General features: G+C 38.0%; 1 protein-coding gene across 1 annotated transcript in view; it reads left to right on the plus strand.

Moving 5' to 3' along the window:
• Positions 1-27,042, plus strand: part of RP1 (RP1 axonemal microtubule associated) — a 132,518-nt gene that overhangs the window by 90,465 nt on the left and 15,011 nt on the right. The window contains exons 37-46 of the mRNA XM_054394648.1: positions 1,279-1,357; positions 2,735-2,866; positions 3,315-3,496; positions 4,567-4,653; positions 8,602-8,734; positions 10,056-10,195; positions 13,318-13,570; positions 17,423-17,664; positions 20,175-20,301; positions 21,574-21,722. Coding sequence (XP_054250623.1) covers positions 1,279-1,357; positions 2,735-2,866; positions 3,315-3,496; positions 4,567-4,653; positions 8,602-8,734; positions 10,056-10,195; positions 13,318-13,570; positions 17,423-17,664; positions 20,175-20,301; positions 21,574-21,722 — 1,524 coding nt within the window. The remainder of the gene's footprint in view (positions 1-1,278; positions 1,358-2,734; positions 2,867-3,314; positions 3,497-4,566; positions 4,654-8,601; positions 8,735-10,055; positions 10,196-13,317; positions 13,571-17,422; positions 17,665-20,174; positions 20,302-21,573; positions 21,723-27,042) is intronic.

The raw sequence follows: 27,042 nt of genomic DNA on the forward strand, positions 1-27,042 counted from the left end.
ACTGTTCAGGAGGCTAAATCCTTCATCTGAAACTCTAAAGGGCTTTCCTATATCCTGAGCTATAGCACACTAATCTTATAGGAAAGATTTTGAGTAACAACTGTTTGGCTGTTCATTCTCTGCCAGCTTTCTTTACTCCAACTTGCCCTCAAATCTCTAATTCTCTGTTCTTAGTCTTTGCTCTTTTTTTTTTTTTTAGGATGACTCTTGTGATCAGTATGGTTCTCATAGGCAGCATGAATTTTTTCTGTCATTGTACTTGGCAGCAACAATGGAACAATACATCATTTTTATTGTTTGTTTTCCAACCCTCAAATTGGTCCCCAGCTTTTGTTTTCTAATTGCATTTTCAACTCAACCTTTCCAAGACAACTGCTTCCATCCACAACAGCACAGCTCACAAAGTCACAAGGAATAAAACAATCTTGCTCATGGAGCTTTTATTCCACAACTGGTTTGCCAAAAGAATAGATGACTCCATTCATAAGGAGTATGTTTCCAAACCTCGTTTCTTCAGACCTAGCTCAAAAAAGCCAACAAACACACTTTAATAAATGTGTCCCCCCCCATTACATACTTACATGAGCTGTTTCCTTTATTATGAAGGAAGATGACTGTGAAAAAAGGTGACAAACCTATATGCAAGAGGATTTACTGTAGGGGAAACAGGGAAGACTCCATGAGGTCTACTCATCATGCAAGTCAGTTGTATGTGGAAAAAACAGCCTTTTGTAGAGATGGCTTCAGTGAAAAGTCCTAATCCCAGCAACACAGTAACTGAAACCTTCCAAGACACTCTTCAGTTCATTCCCATTTATCTGCCTAATTCCCACTGAATTAAATGTGAATTTTAGTGAAACAGAAATTACTCCAGATTTGCACAATTCTTAGATGCTTATTGTTTATCAGTTTATTCTCAAGTTAGGTTATGGATCAAAGTAACTTTGAACACAAGTAATAACTGATCTGACTTGATAATCTCAGGGCATGAAGTACTAGGAATGAGCACTTTATTACTAGTATGTGTAGCTGATGTTTCTATGTTTACACAGCAACATTTTGAAATTCATAACATTAACTGGATCAGAAAATACCAGTCAGAGCTTGTAATGTTTAGTTATGAACTCAAAGGCAAGGGAATGGCATAGATAACATTAATTTGTTTCCACTGAGATGCAAAACAGTAGCCAGACACACAAGGCTAAACTGATAAACATTCAAAGCCAAATACAGATTTATTTTAACAAAAATATCATCTTGATTATTTTCATGCTGCAGGTGGATGTCTTCAAAGTCAAAGCAGTACACCTTGGCAAGCTGAAGCAAGTTCTTGTTGGATTTAAGAGTATTAAAAAAGGTCAGCATTTTTTCTCCAATTAATGTGTGGCAATAATAATGTAGATGATCAGATTTAAGAGATCCTAACATTTCAGGAATAAGCTTCTAGAGAATTTGACATTGCTCTCCGTTTTCTGCTCTTCATCGTTTCAGTATTCAGCTTGGGTTTGCTCAAATATGTAAAAGATTTCCTAGGAAATGTTGTGACAATGTAAAATGGTAAAATTCTGTGTGAAACTTTCCTCCACAAAGATTACTGTGTATTTATGAGTACAGCTCACAAAGCTTGTGGGTTATTTTTGGGAAGCAATATGACATCATACTTTTGTCATTTTTGATATTTTTTCTTCCTCTCCATTTTTAGATGATGGACTTTTTTTTTTTCCCTCAAGGGTAAATGTTTCTAGGTAAAGATAACAAAAAATCAGTTCATCATGTTGAGAAGTGGAACATGGAAGAAAGGCTTTTCTGGCCTCTTAGCTTTTTTATCTTCCCTCCCAGGAGAAACAGATTCTTTCTAAAGGGATTCTGTATAAGTGAGGTTGAGTGGCAGATAAAAAGGCTGCACCTCATGCAGCATCTTTTCTTGTCCTCTTTCTGACTCCACAGCAGCTGTTGGAGTTAAAGAATATTGCTTTCTTCAATAGCAACATCAAGGAACATCATGAATTTATATTTTTTCAATGCTTTTGGCTACAATTTTGGCACTTTTTTTTTTTAAGAGAAAAACCAAAATTATCTCAATCAAGAGAAAACCTTCAGCTGAAGTTGTGCTTTGTAGGATAGCACAGAACCCCAGCAGAAAGAAAGTTGTGTGTTGAGTGGATTTTCTGAGGTAGAAATCCTGATCCTTTTCCCTTTAGGACATGGATAATACTTCCTGTGGGGGACTTCTTGTATATAGAGAGCTCATACTTTCTGTTTTGAGACACTAATAGGTCCTTAAATCAAACCTATCATCACATTTAATTTCATAAGGTCTGTAAAAACTTTAGGACTTCACTTGGTACAATATTTTGGAGTATAGGGGAAAGGAGAAGCACATACAGGCAGATAGTATGTTTTCAGAAGTCTTATTTCCTTAAGAAGATCAGAAAAAGGAAATGTGTTATTCTTTAGATCCTTTAGACTGGATGTTAGGAACAAGTCTTTGCCATGAGGTTGGTGGAACACTGGTACAGGTTGTCCGGGGAAATATCCAAGGCTCTGGGCAGCCTGATGTAGTGGAGGGTGTCCCTGCTCACTGCATGGGGCTTGGAATAGATGACCTTAAGAGGTCCCTTCCAGCCCAAACTATTCTATGATTCTCTAAAGATAAGAACTTCTGACTGCATGCACAGAATATTTTGTTATTTAAACAACATGAATGAATAACGTCCTGTTTAATTTCCATCAGATGAGTGGTACTTGGAAAAAATTATTGTAAAAGAAGTCTTCTACCCTTTTTCTGCACATGATTTTGTGCACAATGGCTGGATCAATAAACACTCCAAGAAAGAATTTGCAGAAGTGGCAATTCCACTCAAAGGTAATACCAGCACAAATGTCCTTCCTTTGGATGAATCACTGCTGCATGGCAAAGCAGACCAGAACCAGCACAAGTCTACTTCATAGAGAAGGCAGAAATAATCTTTGGTATCCCAATAGTGAGGGGCAGGTGCCTGGGCCAAGATGAATTGTGGCTTTTATAGATAAGGAGAAAGAAATTATGCCTAGGAGGAAGGAGATGGAAATGAAAGCGATGAAAAAGTCTCCTCTGGCAGCAGGGATCTTGTCCCTGGAACAATACATAGAAGACAGGCATGGCCCCTGACATGGATTCATGAAGCAGCTGCTAAAATGAATAATGAGGGCGTTGTGGTTTTGTTGCCTGACTTGCCTGTGCTAGATCCAGCACTACCAAGTAATGCAATTGTTTGGCTTACACTGCCTTATAACTTAGACACAGGCTCTGAAGGTGTTTGTGTTCACTGCAGAAACCTCTGTGACACCTCTCCTCACCAAAACCACTGATGCTAGAAGCAGAGGACGATGGCAAACATGGATACACTGTACCCAAGTACCAGATGATGTTCCTGATATTGAAGTTGTTGTATTTGGAAGCAAAGGGAAATCACCTGCACAGAAAGTTCAGAACCTGAATGATTATCCATTTTTGGTTGGTTTCATTTTTTATTTCACATGAATCTTACCAAACAGCTTCAGTAAAGTAAGGGTTGTAGCCAGTGAATGTGAAGTTGTGCCAGATGATTTTTTTCTTTTTTTGCCAGAGTTAATGTTTACAGCTCCATGCCTTAAATAAGCAGCACTTGGAGAACTTGTGGGCTAATACATATCACTTAGGAAAGCTCTCTTGAGCAAATGCCAGCTGTGGCATGGAAAGTGTCCCTAACCTTGAATTTAAGCTTGCAGGCCTTAGAAGTAAGGAAATAAGTAATGAAGCTAACCCATACTTCCTTTATGATCTACTTCTCAAACCTCAACTAATCCATTTTCACTACTTAAAATCTGTGTTTCTTTTCTGTGAACTTGGGTCTGGGCCAATATCAGTTCTGTAGTTTGTACACAAGGTTACTGGCAGCTTCTGGACAGCTGTGTGGACCTGGGTCACCCTCAGTAGAGGTTTTTTGCTCTTAAACATGCTGAAAAAAAAGTAATTGCCAATTTTTTGCAAAAAGGCAATATAAGCATTTGCTTAATTGGTGCAAACCAGAAGCAGCAGAGTACACTATGACTTATGGAAACCAGCCATCCTCTCTTTGGAGCATGGGAATAACAGAACAGGAGCAATAACCAGGGCTAAAAATCATCTTGAGCTCAAAATTTCCCTTCAAGTTTGAGAAAAAAGATGTGCTGGAGAGGAGATAAATAGGAAAGTGAAAAGAATAGTAATATGAGTTTGTCAATGTTGAATGAATTCTATCATTGTCAAAATTCTATGAATTTGGCTTGGAAGTATAGCATCAGCCATGGTTAGGAATTTCCTTGCTTTTCATGTTGGCCTAAGCTCTGCAGCCAATTTGCCCAGCTGAAAATAAACATAAATCATGATACAAATGTGAGTCCAAATTAACTCACAATCTCATTGGGACTTCCTCACCTTACCATTGACATCCTTTACTAGTATTTTTATCAATTGTATGTGTCTTTTTCCTGGGCTTAAAGTATGCCATCCAAATTCTTATATACAATGTATAGTTATTTTTTTCCCTTTTATTTTTCTAACAGCTGACTGTTGGCGATATTGGAGACATAACAAAAGTTTCCTTTGTGTTGCCTGGTCCATGCTTGAGAAGAGGAATTAAACTTCACAAGGTATCCCAAATACTCTGCATGCAAACTTGTAATATTCCTCATAATGCCAGTAAATATCTTTTGTTGAGAGACAGATTGTTAGCTTTGCTTTGCACCACACCTATCGAGGCCACACATCCCTCCAGTTGGACTCCAGAAGGAAATTTTTCATCCTGAGAACAGTCAGACATCAGAAGCATCTCCCAAGGGAAGTATTGGATTCCTCTATATTAGACAGTTTTAAGACTCAGCTTGACAGGATGCTGGACCATCTCTTTTAAACTATACTATTACATAGAAAGGTATGGTCCTTGGGGTCCCTTCCAACCTGGCATTCTGTGATCTTTAGGTGCAGTTACCTGGTGTCTACAGATCATTGCCTACAGCTTCCAGAGCTCTCTGTGGGCAGATCTACTCTGCTCATGCCTGCTGAAGTGCATGCAGTTATACCTCCTCACTGCTGTGCAGATCTATCTGCATAGCTCATCATGCCATGGAAGGGCAGGGGTTTCTGCTGATGCTAGGAAATGCTAATCCCTGCATGGAAATATCAACAGTCTCCTGACAGAGAGCAACCTACTTGTGGAAAGCAATTAAGCTGATAGTTTAGTATTTATTCATTACAACACAGTCAGCAGTGGGCCTTAAACTTCTGATTGTAGTTTAATATGCACTTCAGATCTCTCATAAAAAGGGATGGAGAAATGACTTAATGCTGTCAATATTCTAATTCAGCCAGATATTAAATGTATACCTTTCCCCAGGGTGGGTAAGAAGATTGACTTTGTGCCTGACAATACCTGGGCTTTGGGGAAGTGCTTAGCCTTGAAGGTTAATGCAAAGAAAAATCCAATCAATGATCTCTGCCTGGAAGAAAGGGCCCAAAAACATTGTGAACATAGCACTGAATTATTCTGAAGTTAGCAGAGTAATGCTTTTCTGAACTGGGCCACACAGTACCTTAACTCTACTATGAATTTAGGGTGATTCCCTAAATGAATAAACAGTCCAGAAACTGCTCTGGTGGGAAATGCTAGAAACAGCTGTACTCCAAGCTAAAATTTGAATGGGTTTGTGGTACTCAAAGGAACATTAAGTCTGAGTTTATGAGCTCCTCTGAGGATAGAGGAGGAGTTTGTCTTGCTCATATTTTCTCCCCAAATGTGTTCCTTGTCAGCTAATTTTGTAGTCTCAGTTTAGGCTACAAGAATGGAAAGAGTAGGTAAGCAAAACTAATTTCTCATTTTAAATGTGTACCTCCAGGCCATTTGATAAAGCATTCCAAAAAGATGTTGACATTACCCTCACTATGTGCTTTAAGTGATTATCTAATGTAAGACTTCAGCCTCCAGAACTGGTAGCAGAAAAATTCATAACTGTAATAGTTTGCTTTCTGCTTTTCTTTTTCTATTTTTTCCCAAAGACAACCCTCTGCAAATGGCAAGTGACTTTTATTCATACTTTGAAATACTTAAAGAGATATTTAATAATTGGTTTATTAGTAGCTATAAATTGTTGCAATCTGAAAAAGTCAGTAGGTTGCTATAGACCTATGTAGTCTCTTCTATCAATGCACTTAAAACCCACACCCTAAGCCACAGTAATGCACATTGCCTGTGCCAGTAATGTGCTTAGAACATCTGCTACTCACTTATTAGTCTGTTTAGAAATTATTTATACATGGAGGCATAATCTAAAGTATAACAAGTTGATTTTGCTTCAACAGGGCTCTTACAGTGGAGTAAAAAATAGAGATGTTGTGTAGAAATAGAAAGACGCAAGCAGTATGTGTAAGGGACGAGTGGCCAAACCCAGCCCCAGCTGAAAAGAATTCCCTTTCTTGTTGTCTCCTTCAGTGAAAGAAGTAACAGACAAAGTTTCTGAAATTTTGCAGAAACAGAGATTACAGATGAAACAGCAAAGGTTAAAAAAGGGTATAAAATCTCTGTGTTCCTGTTGCTACCCTCTGTTTTCTCTATCTAGTCTTAACAGCGGTGTCAGACTATTTTCTGATGATTTCCTACAGGTTTCAGCACACTTCTGTAGAAAATGTTATGACCTTAGCTAAAATTTATAGAACCATAGAACTGTTTTGATTGGAAAGACCTTTGAGATCATAGAGTCCAGCCACCATCTCAGCCTACCAAGCCTGGTCCTAAACCATGTCCCTCAGCACCACATCTCATATCTTGGCTCATACCGTGGCTTTTGAAGATTTATGTATTAAACAGCACCCAAAAAATAGACTTTCTGGCCCTTTCCAAAATAACATACAAACTCATCTCATTTGTACTTCTGCACAGAATATGATTTGGAGACAAAGCTCACATTTAGGTGAAACCTTACAATTAAAATAATTCATCAGATGCATTATATTTTAAGGCCAAAATCTGCATAAATCCACACATCTCATTTTCAGTTTCTACAGGTCATCTGCCTGAATATGCAGGTAACCTCTGATCCAATTTTAAGACAGATAACACAGGAATTTGTGATGCTCAGTGATAGTCAGTGAGGGGTGTTTATATTGTTACAAGTCAGGGAAGATTTTTTTGTATGAGAAGTTGGACATTTCAATGTGAGTTATTGCAAGTGCTAAAAACTGGATAAACAACTGGCTGCAATTTTAGTGGCATTTCTTCCCGCCCAAAGAAAAACATTGTTTATTCAAGTAATTAATGGTTTAATGCTGGAAATGGTTGTGGGGAATTAAATCAGCCCTATGCCTGATATTGTGAAGCAATGGTCACAAAGCATAAGCAGGAATGGAAAATGTTCAGTAGTTACATTTCTAGGAACTCAAGGGCAAGACAGTGCAGCAAAGATTTTGAGAGTGGGGCTGTCAAATCCCCAGAAATTTCAATTGTATAAATATTTATGCATTGCAAAGCTTGCACTTGGTCTGTGTAAGGAAATCTCTACTCAGAACTCCCAAATAGTGGTGTGTGTATCCTGCACAGAGAGCCACAAACTTCTGCTGCAGGTGTCAGTAGTGCTAAGTCAGCACAGTGATTTTTGGGAATCCCTGCCTAAGAACTTTAATTACTTAATGTCCTGATGAAGTTAATTTGTCTTGTTTTTAGTATCTTGGATATAATATTTACATACAAATTGATTCTAAAGGCTGGAGAAACACTTTCTGCAAACTCGTAGCCATTTGCTATGTATTAAGTTCAGTCCTGCATATGTTACTGGAGATGTTTCTGCATATGCTTGATAGTTTGTCATTCTGTATATTATAACCTAATTTAGGATAAATTCCACAATCTGGGTTGTCCTCCTGTGAATCTGATCTCTACATTGACTCGCTCAGTAACTAGGTCAGGTGGGCTCCCAAGCCTGTGTTTCCTCAGTTGGTTTGGAGGTTCTAAGTTCCCAAATTTGGAACGTATTTTTCCAGTGTCCACTGAATATTTCAAGTCAGGTGGAATGAAGCTGGACCTAAGTTTGCACCTTCTCTTGGAATTCAAATAACTTATTTCCCCAGGGAGCCCTGAAGGCCACTGGACACCAAATTTCTGCCAGCTTTGAAAATCCTAGCTGAGATACAGAAAGCCATATGTAAACAGCAGATTAAAAAAAAATAAATAAAAAGCAGCAAACCACATCTTTTGGTAAAATGGGCATGTGCTGCTAAGATTGATGTAACTCCATTCATTTGACATTCTGAAATTGCAAGTGTATACAGGTCAATTTAATCTGCATCCTTCATTGGATCTTTACAAATGGGTCCTATGCCTGTGTCAATATGTGTGGGAGGCTGCACCCACAAGCATCAGGCTGCACCCACAAGCATCAGGCTGCAGAATCAGTGGCTTGCAGCAGCTGTTGAAGCTCTTATGCAGAATCAGGTTGCTTTCACAAAGTGTGTGCAGATCTTAGCAATAGGAAGAAAGAGTTTCTGTTGGGATGGAAACAAAGAACAAAATAATTCAAATAGATTAATTTCGTCTTTGGTTCTTCCTGCAGCTTCACTTAAAAGACCTGGACACTAAACAAGAGTTGGGCTTTCACACAGAAGCCCAATGTCTGTTTGGAGAAGATGGATCTGAGACTGTGACAGAGCTGGCAGTGGTCAAGCCAGACAAGCCACCACTCAGGGGTATGTTGCTGAACTGGAAAATAATACACAAGCTAATGTACACCCAGAAAATTGTGCCTAATGGGATGAACACAAAGGGCAAGATCATAAAGCAGCTTACATGTATTAAACCCCCCAATTTTTAAAGGTTCATTCAATATACCTGTGTAAATCTTGTGGGGCCTTTAATAAGGTCTGCTCTTAAAGCCCTTTTCTCTGTTTTAAACAACTGATGTGTTTTCATTAGGCTAAATTACCAATCTGGAACTCTGAAAAGTGTTCAAAGTCCATTTAGTGTATTTCCACTGACATTTAAAAACAACCAAACAAACAAACAACTGATTTACACTTGGTGAGGGACTAAATTCCAGATTTAAAAATGGCATCTACAAAATCATAGTGGTCTGAATTACAAAAAGCCAACCCCAGTCTTTTCTGAGGTCCCATTCCTGTTCCAGAAACTATTTCATCTCTGTATTTAAAATATGATCATATCTTCCTTTGTTCTGATTACATTTTATAAAATATTTAGAAAAGAATTCTCATTTCTTATACTCTATGAGCAGAAGGCTCAGTTAAAATATTTAAAACTTTTTGCATTCGATATCTAACTGAAGGCCAGCCTGTGAATGGGAATATATCTTAACAGTGTCTTGCAATATTTAATTCTTCACTTTGCTTACAGAATTCATTAAAAAAAAAGTATCCTTTGCAATGTTGCCTGAAGGAATATGTGCTACAGAGCTCACCAGCCAAAAGTCATTGACAAGCCATCCTTTGTGGTGAAGAAGAATAATAGCAATGCATATCTGTGTAAATAGCTGAGCCATTTCTCCTCAACATGAGATTTGACATTGGCTGTACCTATCAAAATGCCTGATTGAACCAGAATTCAGCTAATCCAGAACAAAAAGTGGATTTCCTCTATTATATCTGTGGGTTTTTTTTCTTTGCTAAAATAGTGTTGGAGTCAATAAATCCTAAATCAGTTTAAGACCTTTAATTCCTTTTCACAAAGCCTAATAAAAGCAGTGTGATTCTTTCAGCTGATTTCAGTGACCACCTGGAATAAGACTCCAGAACTACAATGTTTTCCTTTTTGTGTATAAACATGGGTTTGTGCATTGATTCCTAAAGGATATTGCCTTTCATTTCTAATGTGAAGTAGCCAGCAATCCATGTTGGACTCAGAACATTAATCTCAATTACTATAACTCTGTGCCTTGTTCTTGATCTTGAAATGAATCTTTTACCTAAAATAAATAGGTTTATAATGTTAGGTGATTACATTGTGAAATAGGCTGACTTGGTAATGTCTTCTATCACTGTTTTTTCTTGACAGAAGTTCTCTACTTGGTCAGTGTTCATACAGGAACATTGCCTGCATCAGGGACTGATGCAGATGTGTTTCTCACAGTATTTGGAGAGCAAGGAGATTCCTGCAAAAGGAGACTAAGACACTCAAGGTTTGAAAGAGGACAGGTTAGTACCAAGTTGTTTGCCTTACCTCTTTGCTCAATGTGTCATCCCAAGCAGATCCTCTGGTTTAGATGAGCTGGTTTTGACTGTGGATCTTCAGCTAAGATATTTAGTATATGCATGTTCTTCATTCAGCAAGATATTCTTGGAAAAGGGCTGAGCAGTGAGGTGGAAAAGCATTCTGATGATACTAAGTTATTCAAGGTGATGAATATGAAAGTTGGTGGCAGTGCCTGTGGAAGGACCTCATGCAAAGTGGCTGGGTGATAAAATGGCAGAGGAAAGTCATTGCAGCTAAATGAAAAGCAGTGGTTATGGAGGTAAACCCCTTTAAATGCACGAAAAATGGTGGGTTCTGAAACAGAAGAGTGACCTTAGCATTAGGATAGCTCTGTAATGATGTCAACCCCGTGCTCATTAGAGGAAAAACAAAGGAAAACAGAACAGATCAAATGTTCAGCCATTATTAGTAAAAGGAAACATGGTCATGAACCCAGGTAAGTTGTCTGGTGTAGATGCTTAATAGATGCTTTGTTTGGCTCTGATTCATTTGCATCAAAAAGTGCAAAAAGAATGTTGAGTGCTATGAAATATCTTCCATACAAGGAACAGCTAAGCAAACAAGTACTGTTTGGCCTGGAAAAGGGAGGAGGAGAGGCAGGGAGAGAGAGATAAGGAATATCATATGGCATAGAGAAAATGAGTAATTCTGTTTTCACATGGAATACAAGGGCCCAAGAACATTAACTGAAACTTGCAGGTGGCAGATTGAAAACAAAAGGAGGTGTTTTTTTACACAGTGCATAATTAATACATTTTATTTTCTGGCACAAGATGTTGCAGATGGTAAAACTCATGTTGGTGCAAGAAGCCACTGCACATTGTCATGGAAGTTAGCTCTCCATTCAGAGCTGTTAAGTGCAAAGACAAAATCTCTGGCTCAGGAAATCTCTGAACCACAAATTGCTAAGGCCTGAGAGACTTCATATTCAAGAAGCATCTCTATATTTTCCGTTTTTCAAGTTTTCCCTAGAAACCTGTTATTGGTAGCTGTTGGCAACAGTATGCTGGACTAGATGGATCTGTGGTCTGACATACCAGTCTTACAGTCTTTTTACATGGGAGTAGATTAGTAGAATAGTTGGAACTAGGTTTCAGTGAGGTATCTAAGAATAGAAGGTGAAAGGAAGGGATGTAAAGGGCAAGCTGTCTTGAGAGACAAGATTACATCAGCAATATCCCTGGAAAGCATGGAACGGACAGGCAAAGAAAACAAAGGTAAGGAATCTTGACATATGAAAAAAGGGTCCTCTCCTTGACTGATAAAGGACTGGAATATAAGGGAAAGCCAGGGAAACAGAAAATTGCAACAAAGTAAGAGGAAAGTCAATTTAACTACTGCAGAAAGTGAGGCTGGTTTATGTTTATGTAATTGTAGGTCCACCTTTTTCACCAGAGTAATGGGTTAAAGAAATTTTGCCCAACCGAGACTTTATATAAAGCAAAACAATTTAAATGAAATAGTTTTTAGCTTTCATTAATTACACTTTCAGTAGTGTGTGGAGTGCAGTTCCAAATGTCTCTAAACTGGGGGAGGGGGGAAGAAGAAGCAGAAATGTAATGACATCAATCTAAACTATGCTCTTGCTAATGCTGAGGGAGTAGGCAATTTAATGTATTATTATGGGAATTCATTGATAACAATGGGTGATTATGACCACTGTTGTCTAATGACTGCTAATTAGTATCACAAAGAATGAACCTAATGATAGGTCCCTTTTTCAGACAGAGTTAGCTGTGAAGGAAGATGAATATTAGCAAGGCAGGCCATTTCCTCTAAGTCAAGGGTCATGTAGACTGACAGGAAAATTACATTTGGCTCAGGAGTACAAAGAATGAAATTTAAAAGCAATGAGTGCTCCCTAAAAGTTATTTGCTAAGTGTTCCTCACAGCTAGACCTTATTTTGGGCTACATATGCATTAAAGTGATGGGGTAGAACTTGCCATGGTAACTGTTTGAGGAGATGGTGGATATAACAAGGTAGGAAGTCCTCTGGCTGTGATAGGAATAACAACACTGATGTTTTCTGAGTACATTGTAAGGAATGGTCCAATACAGGCAGGAGAATGGAGCAGATGACATAATTCTTTCTAAAAATCATCTTTTCCTTTGTTACTTTCTGGTCCCCATGCTTTTTCCTGCCTGGTGGCAAAGTGGTTGGCAACAAATAAAAATTATAACGTCTGCTTCTACAATCCATCTGGGTTTTTTTAATGTCACCCACACACATGCCCATGTATCTGCCCACCCACTCATATTATCTCTTGCACAGAACACATTCATTCTCTCACTCACATAAGTTATTCATCCCAAAATGCACTGGTGCAGTTGCCATTTAGCTTTTGTTTACTGGTAGCCGTAGCAATATTTAAACAGATGTCTATTTACATCCAAAGAGCACATCAATTCTTGCCTGCATGCATGCACAGCCTTACTTAGAGTTTCTAATGTCAGGATCTTTGTTTGCATAGTCATCAGCAGTGTCAGTATTGCTGTTCAGAGTTGAATAATGCCACATCTCCCATTTGAAAAATAGGGTGTCTTCAAATATAAAAGGCTTTGAAATGTTTCAAAATAAAATGCCTTATCTAGAGTTCATTTCCCATTTGAAAAATAAGGTGTCTTAGAATATAAAAGGCTTTGAAATGTTTCAAAATAAAATGCTTTATCTGAGCTAAAGTTCAATTTACTAAGCCTGTCCTGATCATTTGAAGCACTCCTTTTGTTTTGGTTATGAGGGGTTGGTTGAACTTCAGTTTTCATGAGATTTCTGCAAGCAAATTAATGATCAGACATTTCTTTCTACCTAAAATAGTGGAAGTTTTCATCATAAAGTCCAGGATCACAATCAGGGAAAAAGTTCCATATTCAGGGATCCACATATTTTCTGAACAGGATCTCCAAATCAGTCTATTATATGTTTCTTTACTATCAGAAAGAAAGAAAAAACCCCAGCACTTCAGTGTTGAATGCAATCTGTCTTTCCAAACAATCTCTTTAAAGATGGACCATAAAATATATGATTTAACCAGTTTACTGTTCATTTTGCCTTTACCTTCTCAGGTTTGTGTCTTTGAAATGAGAGCAGTAGACCTTGGGCAGTTATGCAAAGTGCTTGTTGAGCACCATAATGTGGGTTATGGAGCTGGATGGTACCTGGACCAAATTGTCATCCAAGAATCAGGCAAGCCCAATGGCCAAGATGCATTTCTTTGCCAGCAGTGGTTAGACAGTGGAGTTGGTGATGGACAGATGAAACAAATGCTGAAACTTCTTGGAAAAGTCAGGAGTGGGAAGTTGACAGGAAAGATTTCAGGTAAGGTTCAAAGTCATCAGAGCTCCTTCCAGCTTTGAATTGTAATTCATATTATTCTTGAGGTTATTTTCAAGACCAAACCCAAAACGCAGAAATAAGGTAGCTTAAACGTGAGTTTTATCTCTCACACACATCACCTCTCCAAGAACTTTCTAGAGCTGGTAATACAATTATAATGTTGAGAGAAAAAAAGACTAGAGCAGAAGAGGGATATTAAGTGATGGAGGCAATGAAGGAATTATGTTTTTGGTTGAGACTAGAAAAAAGCTGAAGCAGAAAGAGGTAGGTTGCTCCATATGGCAATCAATGCGGAGCAGAAGGCTCCTGCAGGAGCGATGAAATCACAAGAAGAGATACAAAAACTCTTTTAGCAGAATGAGATTTTCCCTTATGCTCATATATTTGCAGAAAGCAGTTGCTTTTATTTGCAGTTTTCTTTTTTTACTTACATCAATGGCACAAGTTCTTGCAAACAACTAGTTGACCTGAACCTGATATCCCATTCATATTGTTTAATGGAGAAAAAAAAAAAAAGACCAAAATTTGCAAGAAACTTAGACACTGAAAACATGATGTCTTTTTTTTTTGCTCTACCAGGGTACAGGATTTCTTAGCTCTCTCACATGTCTTTTTTTGAAGAGGTGTAAAATGTTGGTTTGGGTCCATTTATGAAATATGAATCAGAACTGATAGACCAAACTATGCAAAGTTTAACTAATCTGAAGGTGTGAATTTGCATTCTGTATCAGCAGGTCTTAAACTGATCTTTATCAATTTCTGTGCTCATGGATATTTCACTTTATACTAAGAGAGTTTTATGTTATACATAGTTGCAGCTACAGGTGGTAGTGTATATCCTCATATTTACCTACCTGTACACAGTCCACTAGTAAATATATCATCTAGAGAAACAGAAAAGTATTGTCACTGAGACAACAGAAGGGCAGAAAACCATTGCAGAGGGGTTGGACAAGATGACCTGTTAAAGGTCCCTTCCAACCCAATGCAATGTGTGATCTAAGCATAAGATAAGCAGGTAGAGAAGTGACAATTTCAGAATAGCAAGAGCTGCATTGCACCACTGCAAGCATCCCAGGTCTGTAAAAAAGTAGATTCCATAGATGCCCTACATAATCCACAGAGCGAGGCAGGCTTCTCCTGAGGGTAATTCAGAGAAGCCCAAGGTTGGTCAGACTCTGTTGCATCTTTCTTCACTGATAAGGAGTGAGAGAAATCTTTCATCCTTGTTTATGCACCTTAATCAGTGTCTGAATGTAGCTATCCAAAAACTGTCTAAAATTTCCTTCCTCTGTTTCCCACACAGAGTCCTCAAAAATCTGAGTGCAGACTTGCTGGTATTTTCCAGCCTATGCTCAGCTCTCTGTCTATTTTCAATAGCAAGGATGTATAGCAGGGTGTATAATAGATGCAGCTGTAGAATAGCTTTAGGAAGGGTGTGCCAACTATACAGAGAGCCTGTGAGGAATGGAGAGGGACTGGATCAGGTTGAATAGCTGTAAAGAAGACATGAGGACTGGGAATATGGCAAGACTTTTGTTGTGAAAAGGTATTTAAAAAGCTCAACATATTCAGACTAGCAAATTAAATGCTCCAAATGGACACAGTTGTGATCTATCAAATTAATGGTGGCTTGCACATCAAAGAGGGAGAGGAGTTATTTCAGATAACAGACAGAGTTGTCAGGAAAATAAATGGCTTTCAGCAGTCCCTTAATGCCATTCTGAGAAAACTAAAAGATTTCTGAGAAAGCAAGAATGAGTTTTCAGCATAGCTCTCTTTAGACTTAACTAAAGAGAAGAGAAGAAGCTTTATGTGGCTGATGTTAAGCTGGATCTTAACAAATATACCAGAGATGATACAATATAATTAACATGTAATATCAGTGTGTGGTACTCTATGATCCAGCAGAGAGAGTTCTTCCATTCAGTCTTCCTAGGTAGCTTTACACTGATAGTTTAAAGGCTTAATAGTTTAGTGCTAAAGAGCTAGAAAAATCTTGGATTATATCACAAGGGTTATGATAAATTTTCATTTGACTTCTATTTTTTTATGGATATCATTGATTTCATCTATATTTAAAGTTCATAGACATGAAAATTGTAGTTATTTATGATTATCCATAAAGTCATAATATATGAAGTTACTTTAGGTTATTGCAAGGATGGTGAGTACTAACTTTTTACCTTTGCTAAGTCCTGAATTTATGGCACAGGTCCTCACCTCATCTAAAGTAATAAAGCTTTATTTGCATTAGTTTATAGTAGGAGACAAAGATGTGCCTGTTGTGGTAAGGGAGCTGGACTTTAGAGGACTATGGACATGAAATCAAAAAGTCCCTGTTTCCATTACTCAGAGAAAAATACCCTGTTTTACCAATTAGCTATTTGAAATGATTCAACCCTTGTTTTGCCTCACTTTGCATGAAGAGAGCTCGATTGGTCATGCTCCAATCTGCACCAGCCCAGGTAGCCAAAGCCTCTCTGTCAGAGTCATGAGATTTTAAAATGGAAAACAGGGGTTTGATAACCTTGAATTTTCCATGTATTCCATTAACATGAATTGAAATGTTACAGCTGGATAAATCAGTGGCATACTTTTTAATTTGTTGGGGGTTTTTTTGTGGGTACAATTTTCTGATCCTGAAAACTGTCTTGCTGATTAGAGGTTTAACTAAACATCCACTCAGTATACAGTTACAGAAGTTACTCAGGAGCATACCTGGCAGCAGCTGTAGTCCTTATGACCATTCAGATGACTGCCAGTTCAACCAGAATGTGGAAGAGACCAAGTGCTTTAGTTTGAACTCAAGCTACTCTTCTTTTACATTGAAAAAAAAAAAAGATTAAAACTGCTGGTTTTGAGTGTTTTCTATGTCTCTAAAGTGGGCAAATCCAAGTGCTGTTATACTGGAGTACTTTTAATCTCTCAGCAAACATCACTTCTTCACAGAAGAAGTGGGTAAAGTTTTGTACTTTGCTGGTATGATGCTTGTGGTGATCTGTGACAAAAATATCACATTTCAAGCTCGGAACCAGTTTATCTCCCCAGCATCTTGTTACAGAATACATGTAGCAAAATCTCACGTCCTTGTTTAAGTAGCTTCTCAAAAAGTCAAGATGAAAAAATGACCTCTCCTGACCAAGGCAGACCTGATATGCAGCTCTACCTAGTAGAAAATATGCTGGTTTCCAGTGGTAACTAGCAAGGAAAAAAAATTAAACTAAACTATCAAAAGTACAAACACTTTTGAGAAGAAAAATTGAACAGATTGACGTGGCTCTTTTATAAGGTCTCCTCGGAGACCTTACTGTGGCTTTTCAGTATCTCAAGGGGGCCTACAGGAAAGGTGGGGAGGGACTTTTTAGGATGTCATGTAGTGATAGGACCTTGGGGGAATGGAGCAAAACTAGAAGTGGATAGATTCAGGAAGTTCTTCACTGTAAGGGTGGTGAGACACTGGAACAGGTTGCCCAGGGAGGTGGTGGAAGCCTCATCCCTGGAGGTTTTTAAGGCCAGGCTGGATGTGGCTGTGAGCAACCTGATCTAGTGTGAGGTGTCCCTGCCCATGGCAGGGTGGTTGGCACTGGATGATCCTTGAGGTCCCTTCCAACCCTAACAATTCTATGACTGTAAGTCTCTAATACGGAGCTGGCAAGCTTATCTGTATGGTGCTGTTGGACTGGTCTGTATCTAAAAAGTCAGATATGGAAAGGCTACTGTCCTGTTTGAAGTCAGTGCAAAGGGTTGCTAATCATTCACTCACTCACACTTAATTATTTTGGATATTTAGCAAGCCCATTCATTTTTTTCCCTACCATTTTGTTTCAACAGGAATTTGGGATGTCCTTGTCACAACTAGTGATGTTACCTGTACATCCACGAATCCTAAAATGTCTCTAACTGTATGTGATGAAAAAGGTGCCTGTACTTCAGTCATTTTCCCCAAAGAATCTCTTAAAAAAAACCAGATTTTTGAGACTTCAATTGCACTAAATAAGAAATTCAATACTATATTCAAAGTTCGCCTGGAAATTGAAGAAGCTGAAGAAGGAGAGACCTGGCATTGTCATGAGGTATAAAATACAAATGAAAGCAAGCACTTATTGTTCTCCTTTTTTTTTCATATTTTGTGGTTATTGCTTTGTCTGAAATGATGTCAGTTGGTGACAGCACTTGTAGAGTGATAACTTCAGTGACTGCTCAAAACACTTCCTGGGATAGCTATGGATAACAAACATCTTGTAAATGGAGGTGGGTTTCTGGAGGGCATACACACAGCTGTGCCATCATCTAGAGCAGATCCAGCAGTGTCTTTTCAGCACTGCAGCCACTGGCATACATTGCAGGATTTACATAACTCCGGACTGGCTGTTACGTGTTGTACACCCAGTGATCCAAGGCAAATAATTAAACCAGACACTAGGAATGCCTTTTGAGGAAAAGATCTGCCTTTTAAGTTGGCATGTGAAGAAAAGAAGTGAATAGCAAAAGTGACAATCTTTCTTCTGATGTCCAAGATGCTGAAGCTAAAATCTGACATCACACTGAAATTGCTGTGGCACTTCACAATACACAAAATATCTTCACCCTCTTATGCTGGCAAAAGAGAAATAAGTCTAAGGTAAAGAATTTTTTTTCCTTCAAATTGCAGACACTTCTGTCCATTAATATTTGCAATCTGCTCTCAATAAAACCTAGTTAAAAAAAACCCAAAACCCAAACTTTCCCTTCTAATACATGATCTTAGTGAGCTGAACCCCCTGACCTTTAAATGGTAAGCAGGTTGTCAATGTTGCCTTTGCAACCAGGCAAAGTAGTCATCTACTAAATCTACTGATAAAATTAAGACTGCTTCTTGAATGTTGCAGGAGACAGTGGATCACAGTAAAAATTTCAGAGTGGAAACTTTGCAGGTGAAAAGAGTGCCAGCTATTTGTCTGGTTTACTTCATTAGCTCAGAACAAGGACTCAGAGCTGAGTTAGGGGGGAAAAAATCAACAGCATTTATATAAGGAAGATGATGCATGTTTACTTAGGGCAGGATTAGAAAGGGAAAGAAAATATAAATTTCCCTGCTTTGGGGTATATTGGGGTTTAAGGGAGACTATTCCTCTGTTATTCAATGGATTCCATAGCAGGACTGACTGAATCCTTGTTTGAAATAACTAGGTTGGTATAAGAGGTTGTAGGTAATGCCTGTTATTAAAGACAGGCTAGCAGTCTATTTACACTGCTGGTTAGAACCAGGAGGTAATTTCTTTGCTATTTTATTTTGATTTTACAAGATTGCACCTCACAGAGAGTCTGAGATTTCCCCCTTCTATCACAAGTAAATGCAGGTGCAGTTGGTTGAATTCCATATTTAGAATCAGAATTCATTTTTGGAACCATAACTACAAAATAATTCTCGTGATTTTTTTTTTTGAGGAAATTGAAATAATTATAAAATAATGGCCAGAACAAAATTAATTAAGACATGCTTTATTTCTGGAGCACATAATAGCTAACATCTTTATTCCTGCTTCTTTCATTTCTTGAAAAAAAAACCCACAGTAAATGAAATCTGATTTCCCAGAAACTGTTCAGGAATGCAGATGCCAGTATGAAAAGGAAATTGTATTAACATTCCACCTTACATTGCATTTTTAGAAAAATCTTTTCTATGTGTCTGTCAGAATGAAAAATAATAGGAGCTTTTTAAAGGCAAAATAATGCTATCATCTCCTAAGTGGCAATTGCAAACCAATAATGGTTGAGCTTCCTGGGTTAAGGGTTTGGTCCTTCTAGTGAGTTACGAAGTCATGAAGAAATGTATGAGAGACTCCTCTGTGCTCTTTTCAAAGCAGAGTTACTTCCTGCAATATATTTTCACGTATGTTGTGTTATCTACTTTTAAATAGTTTAGAAAAGGGTACTTTATGTCTTTGTGTAGGGATAGTACTCACAGGGTACCTCAATATAAAAAGGGAATTTCCTACAGCAAGAAGAAGCTGTTCATCTCAGGATCACCCTTTCAATACATTGCACACACACACACAAAATCCACAGAGATTTAAAATATTTAGTAACATACTCTAAATATTCACACCATACATATGTACAGATAGAGATGCATGCCATAAATTCTTAATTTCTGTTTTGCAGTTTTCCCAGAAACACTTCATTTTCTTTCTCCTGTTACTTAGAAGGAGAAAACATTCTGCACTGAAAAATGTTGTGGCATATTGACATTTCTCACAAGCTGAAATGGGCATATCAACACTTCTTTTACTTCCATATGCTGGATGAATAGGTTGCATAAAGGATTTTTTTTTTAACCATTCTAAATACTTTTTTTTCTCCTACTGCAGTCTCTACAGCAATAACATTAACAACATTTTAATGATTTTTAATTGGGAAAGATATTTACTTCTCTTCTTTTTAAAAGGCTGCTTTCAGTAATGTAGAAAAAATCATTTCCTCTTCTTTTTTTTTTTTCAATATTGAGATGATGTGGCAAAGCTGTTTGATTGTATGGCTTTTGTTAGAGTTCCCATCAGAGCACAACAGACATTGAAGGTATTTCTTTTTGCTCTTTGCTCAGGTAAAGCTTCAACACAGAGAAAGTAAAAATGTCCTAGAATTCCCTTTTTGTCACAGATTTGCAGATGAAGAAGAAGGAAGAGTGGCTGAGCTTCCAGTTCTCACAGCTGGCTGTCCTTTTCCAGCAGGTTTGGCACAAATCAGAAACACTGCAAAAGATTTGGTCAGTGATGACGGCTGATTTTCAGAGGAGTCCAAAGGATTTAGCAGATACTTTCTATTCATTTCAGCTGGTGATGCATGGCTGGGTCCAAGCCACTCTGGTGTTTAAAAAAAAAAAGATAGATCTCAGCCCCTGTAACTGAGCATTGTGCATTCAAGTCTGATTGGTATCACTTGGTGACACATGAAAAAGCAAGTGCACAGCACTGAAAATATTAAAAAAGTTTTGATCTGTGCTCACAGTTCAGCTTTTTCTCACTAATATGATTTGGCTCTCTCCCAGAGGAAACAAAGGAAATCCACAGGAAATAACTCTCCTACTGTAATTTCAGATAAGGAGGAGATCCACAGCCCTTCACTACAGAAGCTCATCTGTTTGTGTTCTTAGAATTTCAGGCATTCTTCTTCTCTGACCTAGCAAACTCCTTCATGCGAGTTCTGCCTTGATCACCTCAAAACTGGATTTGTTTTAGTTAGCTCTGTGTTTCTTAGTAGATTCTATAACCAAAGTTAGTGAAGAATGGAAGAGCTCTAGTCCTAAAAGGATACTTTATCATGAGAATATCCCAGACTCCTCTAAGTGTTCACAGGAGTTATGGGTTTAGAGTAGCAGCCCAAATACTCTGTGTGTTCCTTGCCCTCTCTGTGCTGTGCTTTCAAAAGGTAACCTCAGAAAAAGCATTTGGACATAAGTCCCTGGAATATGAATTTGAGAAGGGTACTGCTGGGTTATTCACTGGAAAAGGCTCTTTTGGTTTGGTTTGGCTTGGGTTTTTGTTGTTTTGGGGTTTTTTGTTTGTTTGTTTTTTGTCTTTTTCTGGAAGAGCACAGATATTTAAATCTTTAGAAATTCTGCTGCTCCTCTTTCCAAGGAGCACTGAAGATGGGGACAGATATTGTTTTCTTGACCTCTCCCTATATTTTTTTGCTCTTTTTTTTTTTTTTTTCCAATTGACTGTTTTGGGTATGTGGCTCTTTTCTTATTTGGAGCTCACTAATGTGCTGTGCATTGCTCTGGGAGTACAAACAGGTGCTTAGCATCAACAGTCATCCATGAAATGCTCAGCTGAAGGGTTGGAAGTAAGATGACATGGCACAGAACACGCAAAGTTTCTGGAAATCCTCTTGATTACCCTGAGTAGGACCAAGACTGAAAATATAAAGCTGGTGATGTATTAAATAACATATTTTTTAACAGATTAAGTGTTGGTAAACCTTTATCTCTCTTTTCCCAACAGTGAAAAGCTATATTCTCTACATTACAACGGGAGCAAGCCCTGGGTCAGGAACAGATGCTGATGTGTATGTCAAGCTGCAAGGTCCTTTGGGAGATACTGGCAGAAGAAAGTTAATTAGAAAAGGAGAGGATAATTTCACTAAAGGAAAGGTATGCTTAATTTTCCTGCATGATATTTTGCTCTTTTAGAATTCAGTCACTTCACTTGGACTTAATAGGAGTAGGACAGAATCTGCAAAGTCCAGTTTGCAGTGCTCTGTGACTCTAAGTGCTTGTGTCTATCAATATCTCTGTCTTATGTGGGAAATATTGATGCCTATAGAGAATGCTAACAGTATTGGCAAGTTAAAAATTGACTGTATCAAGTGCTTTTAAATTGAATTTTGCAAAGATTGAAGGTTTTCAGTGACATGCCAGTGGTTTTCCTGTGTATTTGCATTACAGTAGAACTACAAAGAGCCTCAATTCCCATTCTTCAGCCTAAAGCTCCTGGTTTCTCTCCAGGCAGCCACTACACTCCATAGGTGCTTTCTGTGGTCCCTAGTGCTGAAATTCAGATTATGGTTAATTGATAAGATGTTTTAATTGGGTTTTAGAGCTACAGTCCTTTTGTCCTCACAAAATAAAGTTAGCTCAATGCAAGCTTTACTGGATTTCCACTTTGATCGTAATTCCACAAGCAAGCAATCTGATTTCTGGATTGGTAGTTTATAATGGAAAAGGTCCAGAGATACACATCCAGAAATGTTCCCTGAGAGAACAGAAATTAACTACAATGGCCTTCATAACATGAAGGGTGTTTGTATAGTACCTGCATTTACTTCACTGTGGCACAGAATTTTCCTGTTTATATTACAGAGCAAGAGGGAGAGCTGGCATGTACTCATCTCTTCATTACTTATTTCACATTTTATGGGAGCAGTGTGTGAATGTAACACAGTATCTTTACATTTCTAAAAGTAGATATCAGCCTGGGGATATTTTATGGCCCTGGAAAGAAATTGCTTGTAGATAAGTAACAGAGAAACACAGAAAACTCTTGATTCACTCTGGTCAGTGAAAACAAAGGTGCCTGGTTAATTGACAAAGTGTAAATTGATTCTGCAAGCAAGGCTCCTGCCTTTGGAGCAACATTTTGTTCATTTTCATCATGTTTTGGAAATTTCCCAATGTTTTCTTGCCTTTGTAAGAAATCTCCAAAAAGACTCTCAAGCGTAGAACGTCTCTTTCTGTACCAGCTCAACCACATATTGTGCTGAGCACCCCTGCAGTTAGACAGTCTGGACTTGGTGGTTCAAGGGGGTTTGGAGTATAACAGACAGAATTTGCATTCTGAATCTTAAGAGTTGTTCTGACATTTTAAAAGGTGCTTTTCCTTGCAATAATTTCCCCCCTGACCATACCGTAGCAGCAAGTGAACTGGAACAGTGTTTCTCTTGGAAATCGCATCAAAGCAGTGTTAGCCTCATTGAATGTCAGGGCTGCTACAAACAGTTTAGCAATGCAGAAATACATGGAATTGTTTAAATATTCAGGAGAGTTTGCAGTGGATTGGATATATGTTTCTCTCATTTAACAGGGCTTTTATCTACGTGACCTGAATGACATGATAATAAAAGACTGAATGGCTTCTCGTATCTGAAAAGTTGCTTTGTGTCTTTCCAAAGTCCTTACACCTGTGGAACCATCACAGAACTAGTAAATAATGTGCAGGATATTATTAACTCACCAGTAAACTCTCTCTAGCATACCCTATGTCTGAGGGAGCAGCACTGTCACCAAGAGAGCTGAGACTGTGGTGATCTAATCAAAGGGGTATGAGGATTAGCACTGCAAGAACCATTTTCCTTCAAATTGCTGTGACATTGATGCCTTACTTGGTGTTCTCTTAGAAATTATGAGGCTTCTCTTAGAAATTATGAGGCTAGAGAAAGCAATCTCAGCACACTTCTTCATGCAGCTCAGCTTTCATGAAACCCTAATAGTATTTATTCATACTTCATGACTCAGTTTCAATCTGATAAATCTTACCCACTACGAACGCTTTCTTTGAACTGAGCACACTCAGTGCAGACGTTCGTTTTGTGTCATCCTCACAGGATCTCCATATTGCTTCTGGCACCCTACATTTTTCTGCAAATGAAGTTCTTTGTGCTTCTTTATATGGTCTTTGATAGACTTGCTGTATGCTCTGTCATATGGCTGTGAGTTACCCAGATTTCCTCTTTGAAAATGTGGCTTTTTTTCAGATCAGTTCCATCAAAGCCAGTAAATTACACTGAATATGTTATGGTTGATATTTAAGTATTTTAATCTCAGTCTGATGAAAGTGACCAGTATCTTAAGTATTCTAAGTCACTGGAGCAGTAAAATCTCTGTGAATTCTTTACTTCATTCTATTAGTTGTTAAAAAAGATATATCCTTTATCCTGCCCTATATTTAGACATCAACTGCTCAGGTTGGTACCATGGTAACTGCAGCACATACAAAATTGTCAGTAAGAGGTGACTGTTGGTGCTCAGTTTCAGAACTCACTTACAGATTAAGCATTGGCAATTAAAACAAATTACTTCAGGAAAGAATCCACATGTGCCAGAACACACTAAGAAGGGTCAGAATGTGAGACCAGAAGGCAGAGAATATCCATTTGTAACGTCCATGTCTCATCACATCTAGAATGCTGCTCTTCTGTAACTGCAGAGAAACCTTCTCTTGTGGAAAGCATCTATGACAAAATGTTTAAGTAATTGCAAAATGCCATTGATCCAAATGCATTAACCACAGTGGCAGGCTGTTGGCCAAGTTGTTGTAGTACAGAAGTGAACAGTGAAATGCTCTGGTCATCAAGAAGAAGGATTAATCAGATGGAAACTAGGAAAAGATGGAATACCACCATCACAGTGAAGGAAAGACTTGAGGTTGTCAGAAACTGTGAGAAGAAAAGCAGAAAGAACATAACTAAAGCTTTATAGAAACAAGGAGACAGTGTTTCTACCCCTTAAGTCGGCTGGCACAGTGACATTTACCTTATCACAAACATTTAAGTGTTTATTTAGTTTGAGCAATTAATATTGTTAATAATTAGGGCTTTTTTTCACTGGACGAAATTTGAGTGGGGAGAAGCAAAATGTGCCTCCCAGGGCTAAAACTCTTTTGTTTTCGGTGGAGTTTCTCCAGATTAACAACTGAGATCAAAATAATCAGGCAGTAAATCGATAGGTTTGCTAAGCTTAATAGAAAAGGTCTTTTATCTAGACATTCTAACTCCTTTTCCAATAAAAGCCTATTAAAATGATAGTAACATTAGCAGTATGGGAAATCACTTGTGCATCCAGGTTGATGAAATTAAGCATATGGTGTGTCTTGACTTGCCATTTTCAGTTCTGCTGGGAGTGTCGTCATTAACCAAGCATCAAGTCCCAATACTGAGCCTATAAAATGACTGGCATTTAGAAAGGTAAATATTGCACAGTGACTGTTCAAATGCTGCCTCTGTTACAAGAGCTATTGCAGCTGCTGCAGACAGTGATATGTTGCCAGCACTGACACTGAAGTGTACTGAATAATGTCAGACTGGGTCATAGATTCAAAGGGAATGCTCAAAATGTGGGTCCCAGAATGAAAAAAAACATCTGAAGAAAACATGAAAAGGAGTTAACTAAAATTAAACTTGAAATAGCCTGAAAGGGTTGCTGGAATGGTTGTTTTGAAGGGATTTTTTCAGTGCTAATTCTCTTATCCAAGGAATATGCAAAGTGTCAATTCCAGGTTTGCTAGGACAGCTCTTCTGGGTCACAGAGGATGTGTGGCTCTCACATTGTCAGTCTCAGCTGCTCAGCCTTGGAGAACATCTTTCTTTCTCCAGACAGTGCTAGCTAAAAAAAAAAAAAAAAAAGGCTATGCACAGACACAAATTGTCCTAATACTATTCTGAGAAAATTCAATATAAACTCTACTGAATTAGGCAATCTGTGTTATGACCAATATTTAAGGTGACTTTTCTCCATTCAAATATAATTTGTTAGTAGTAACTAAACAACAATGAATGCTTTTCGCTAAGGTAAAATGAAAAGAGTTTTATCTTCTGTAGGTTTACCTATCTTCTGTGTGTTTTCTCCCTCTCTCTTTCTGCCTTGAGAATTAAGCCTCCAACTAACTTAAAAGGTCCCTGTTTGTAAACCAGTCGGGAGAGAAACTATTGTGTGACATATGAGAGCGGTCAGCACCTCTAATATCTCCTGGTTTATGAATATCCATGGTTTGAAATCAATCCACAAAAAAAATATTAGCAGAATTATTGATTACATTTTTTTTAAAAATCTAATTAAATATATGTTATAATCTGTCTGCAGGCAATATATGTTATAATCTGTCTGCAGGCAGCTTGCAAGGAGAAATGTAGATTCAATTTGGCGAATAAATTAGCTCTAGCAAATTGTTCATCTACCTCTTACAATTATAGTTGATGCTCTTTCCCTACTCTTTTTTGGTCTCTGGACTACAATAAAGCTCATTACACCACATAGATTTTCAAGTGTGCACATAAAGAGAAAATTAAATCTTGTCTGTGTAGTGAGTTTACTCAATTCCTGGTCTAGTTAGGAGTTTTTCACCTTGCAGCGTATCAGATGGCTGAATCCTCTGCAAATCTGGGCATGGATTTTTTACGTGCTCTAAAACAGGCTTGGTAAAATTGCACACTGAGAAATGATGGAGCAGTGTGTCTAATGCAAAGAAAAGTGTTCACAAGTATTTCTTCAGCCCAAATACACTTATTTTCAGAGGAAAAAGGACTAGGGAAACCTTTTGTGCATTACTTACCCATACAAATTCACTGCTACCTGTGGTTGGGTTACGCAGGTCGTGTGGTGCTCCTGGGTTATAAAGTGCTCTCAGAATCACTGCTACCAGAGAGAATAGTGTACAAATACTTCTGCTGAGCTTCTGGGAAGTTTTCCTAGCTTAATAGAGTTTATTAATTGTCAAGCTCAATACAAGTCAGTCCCAACTCTCCTTCGTCTGGAGACAGCACAAGTCTAGAAGTCTGCAAAATACTGTCTGTGTTTCTTTCTTTCTTTCTCACTCTCTCTCCTTTCCAAAGTGGATCACTGACAACAGATTTTTTGGAGACACTGAGGGTAGTGTCACTAAATTAGTCATCCTCTGGCAAACTCTTTTTCTCTTAGAAATCTGCTCTGACAAGTATTCTAATCTGACAAAAGCTTTCTCAGATGTTTCCAATAAAATAAATCATGCTTTAATACCAGCAAAAACATTTGCAAGGTGAGGAAGTGACTTTAAAAACTAATGTTCACATTTGGGGAACTTAAAATATTTATTTACTAACAGAGACAGGGGTCTGTATGTTTCTCACTTGAGTTTATCTGTGTTTTTTTTTACCCCTCTTCTAGTCCTTTATATTTTTAATATGTTTTAATTATTAAGTGTAACAAGCCATTTTATTTTATT

Source organism: Indicator indicator, chromosome 31 (genome assembly GCF_027791375.1).
Source record: "Indicator indicator isolate 239-I01 chromosome 31, UM_Iind_1.1, whole genome shotgun sequence".
Classification (NCBI taxonomy): domain Eukaryota; kingdom Metazoa; phylum Chordata; class Aves; order Piciformes; family Indicatoridae; genus Indicator; species Indicator indicator.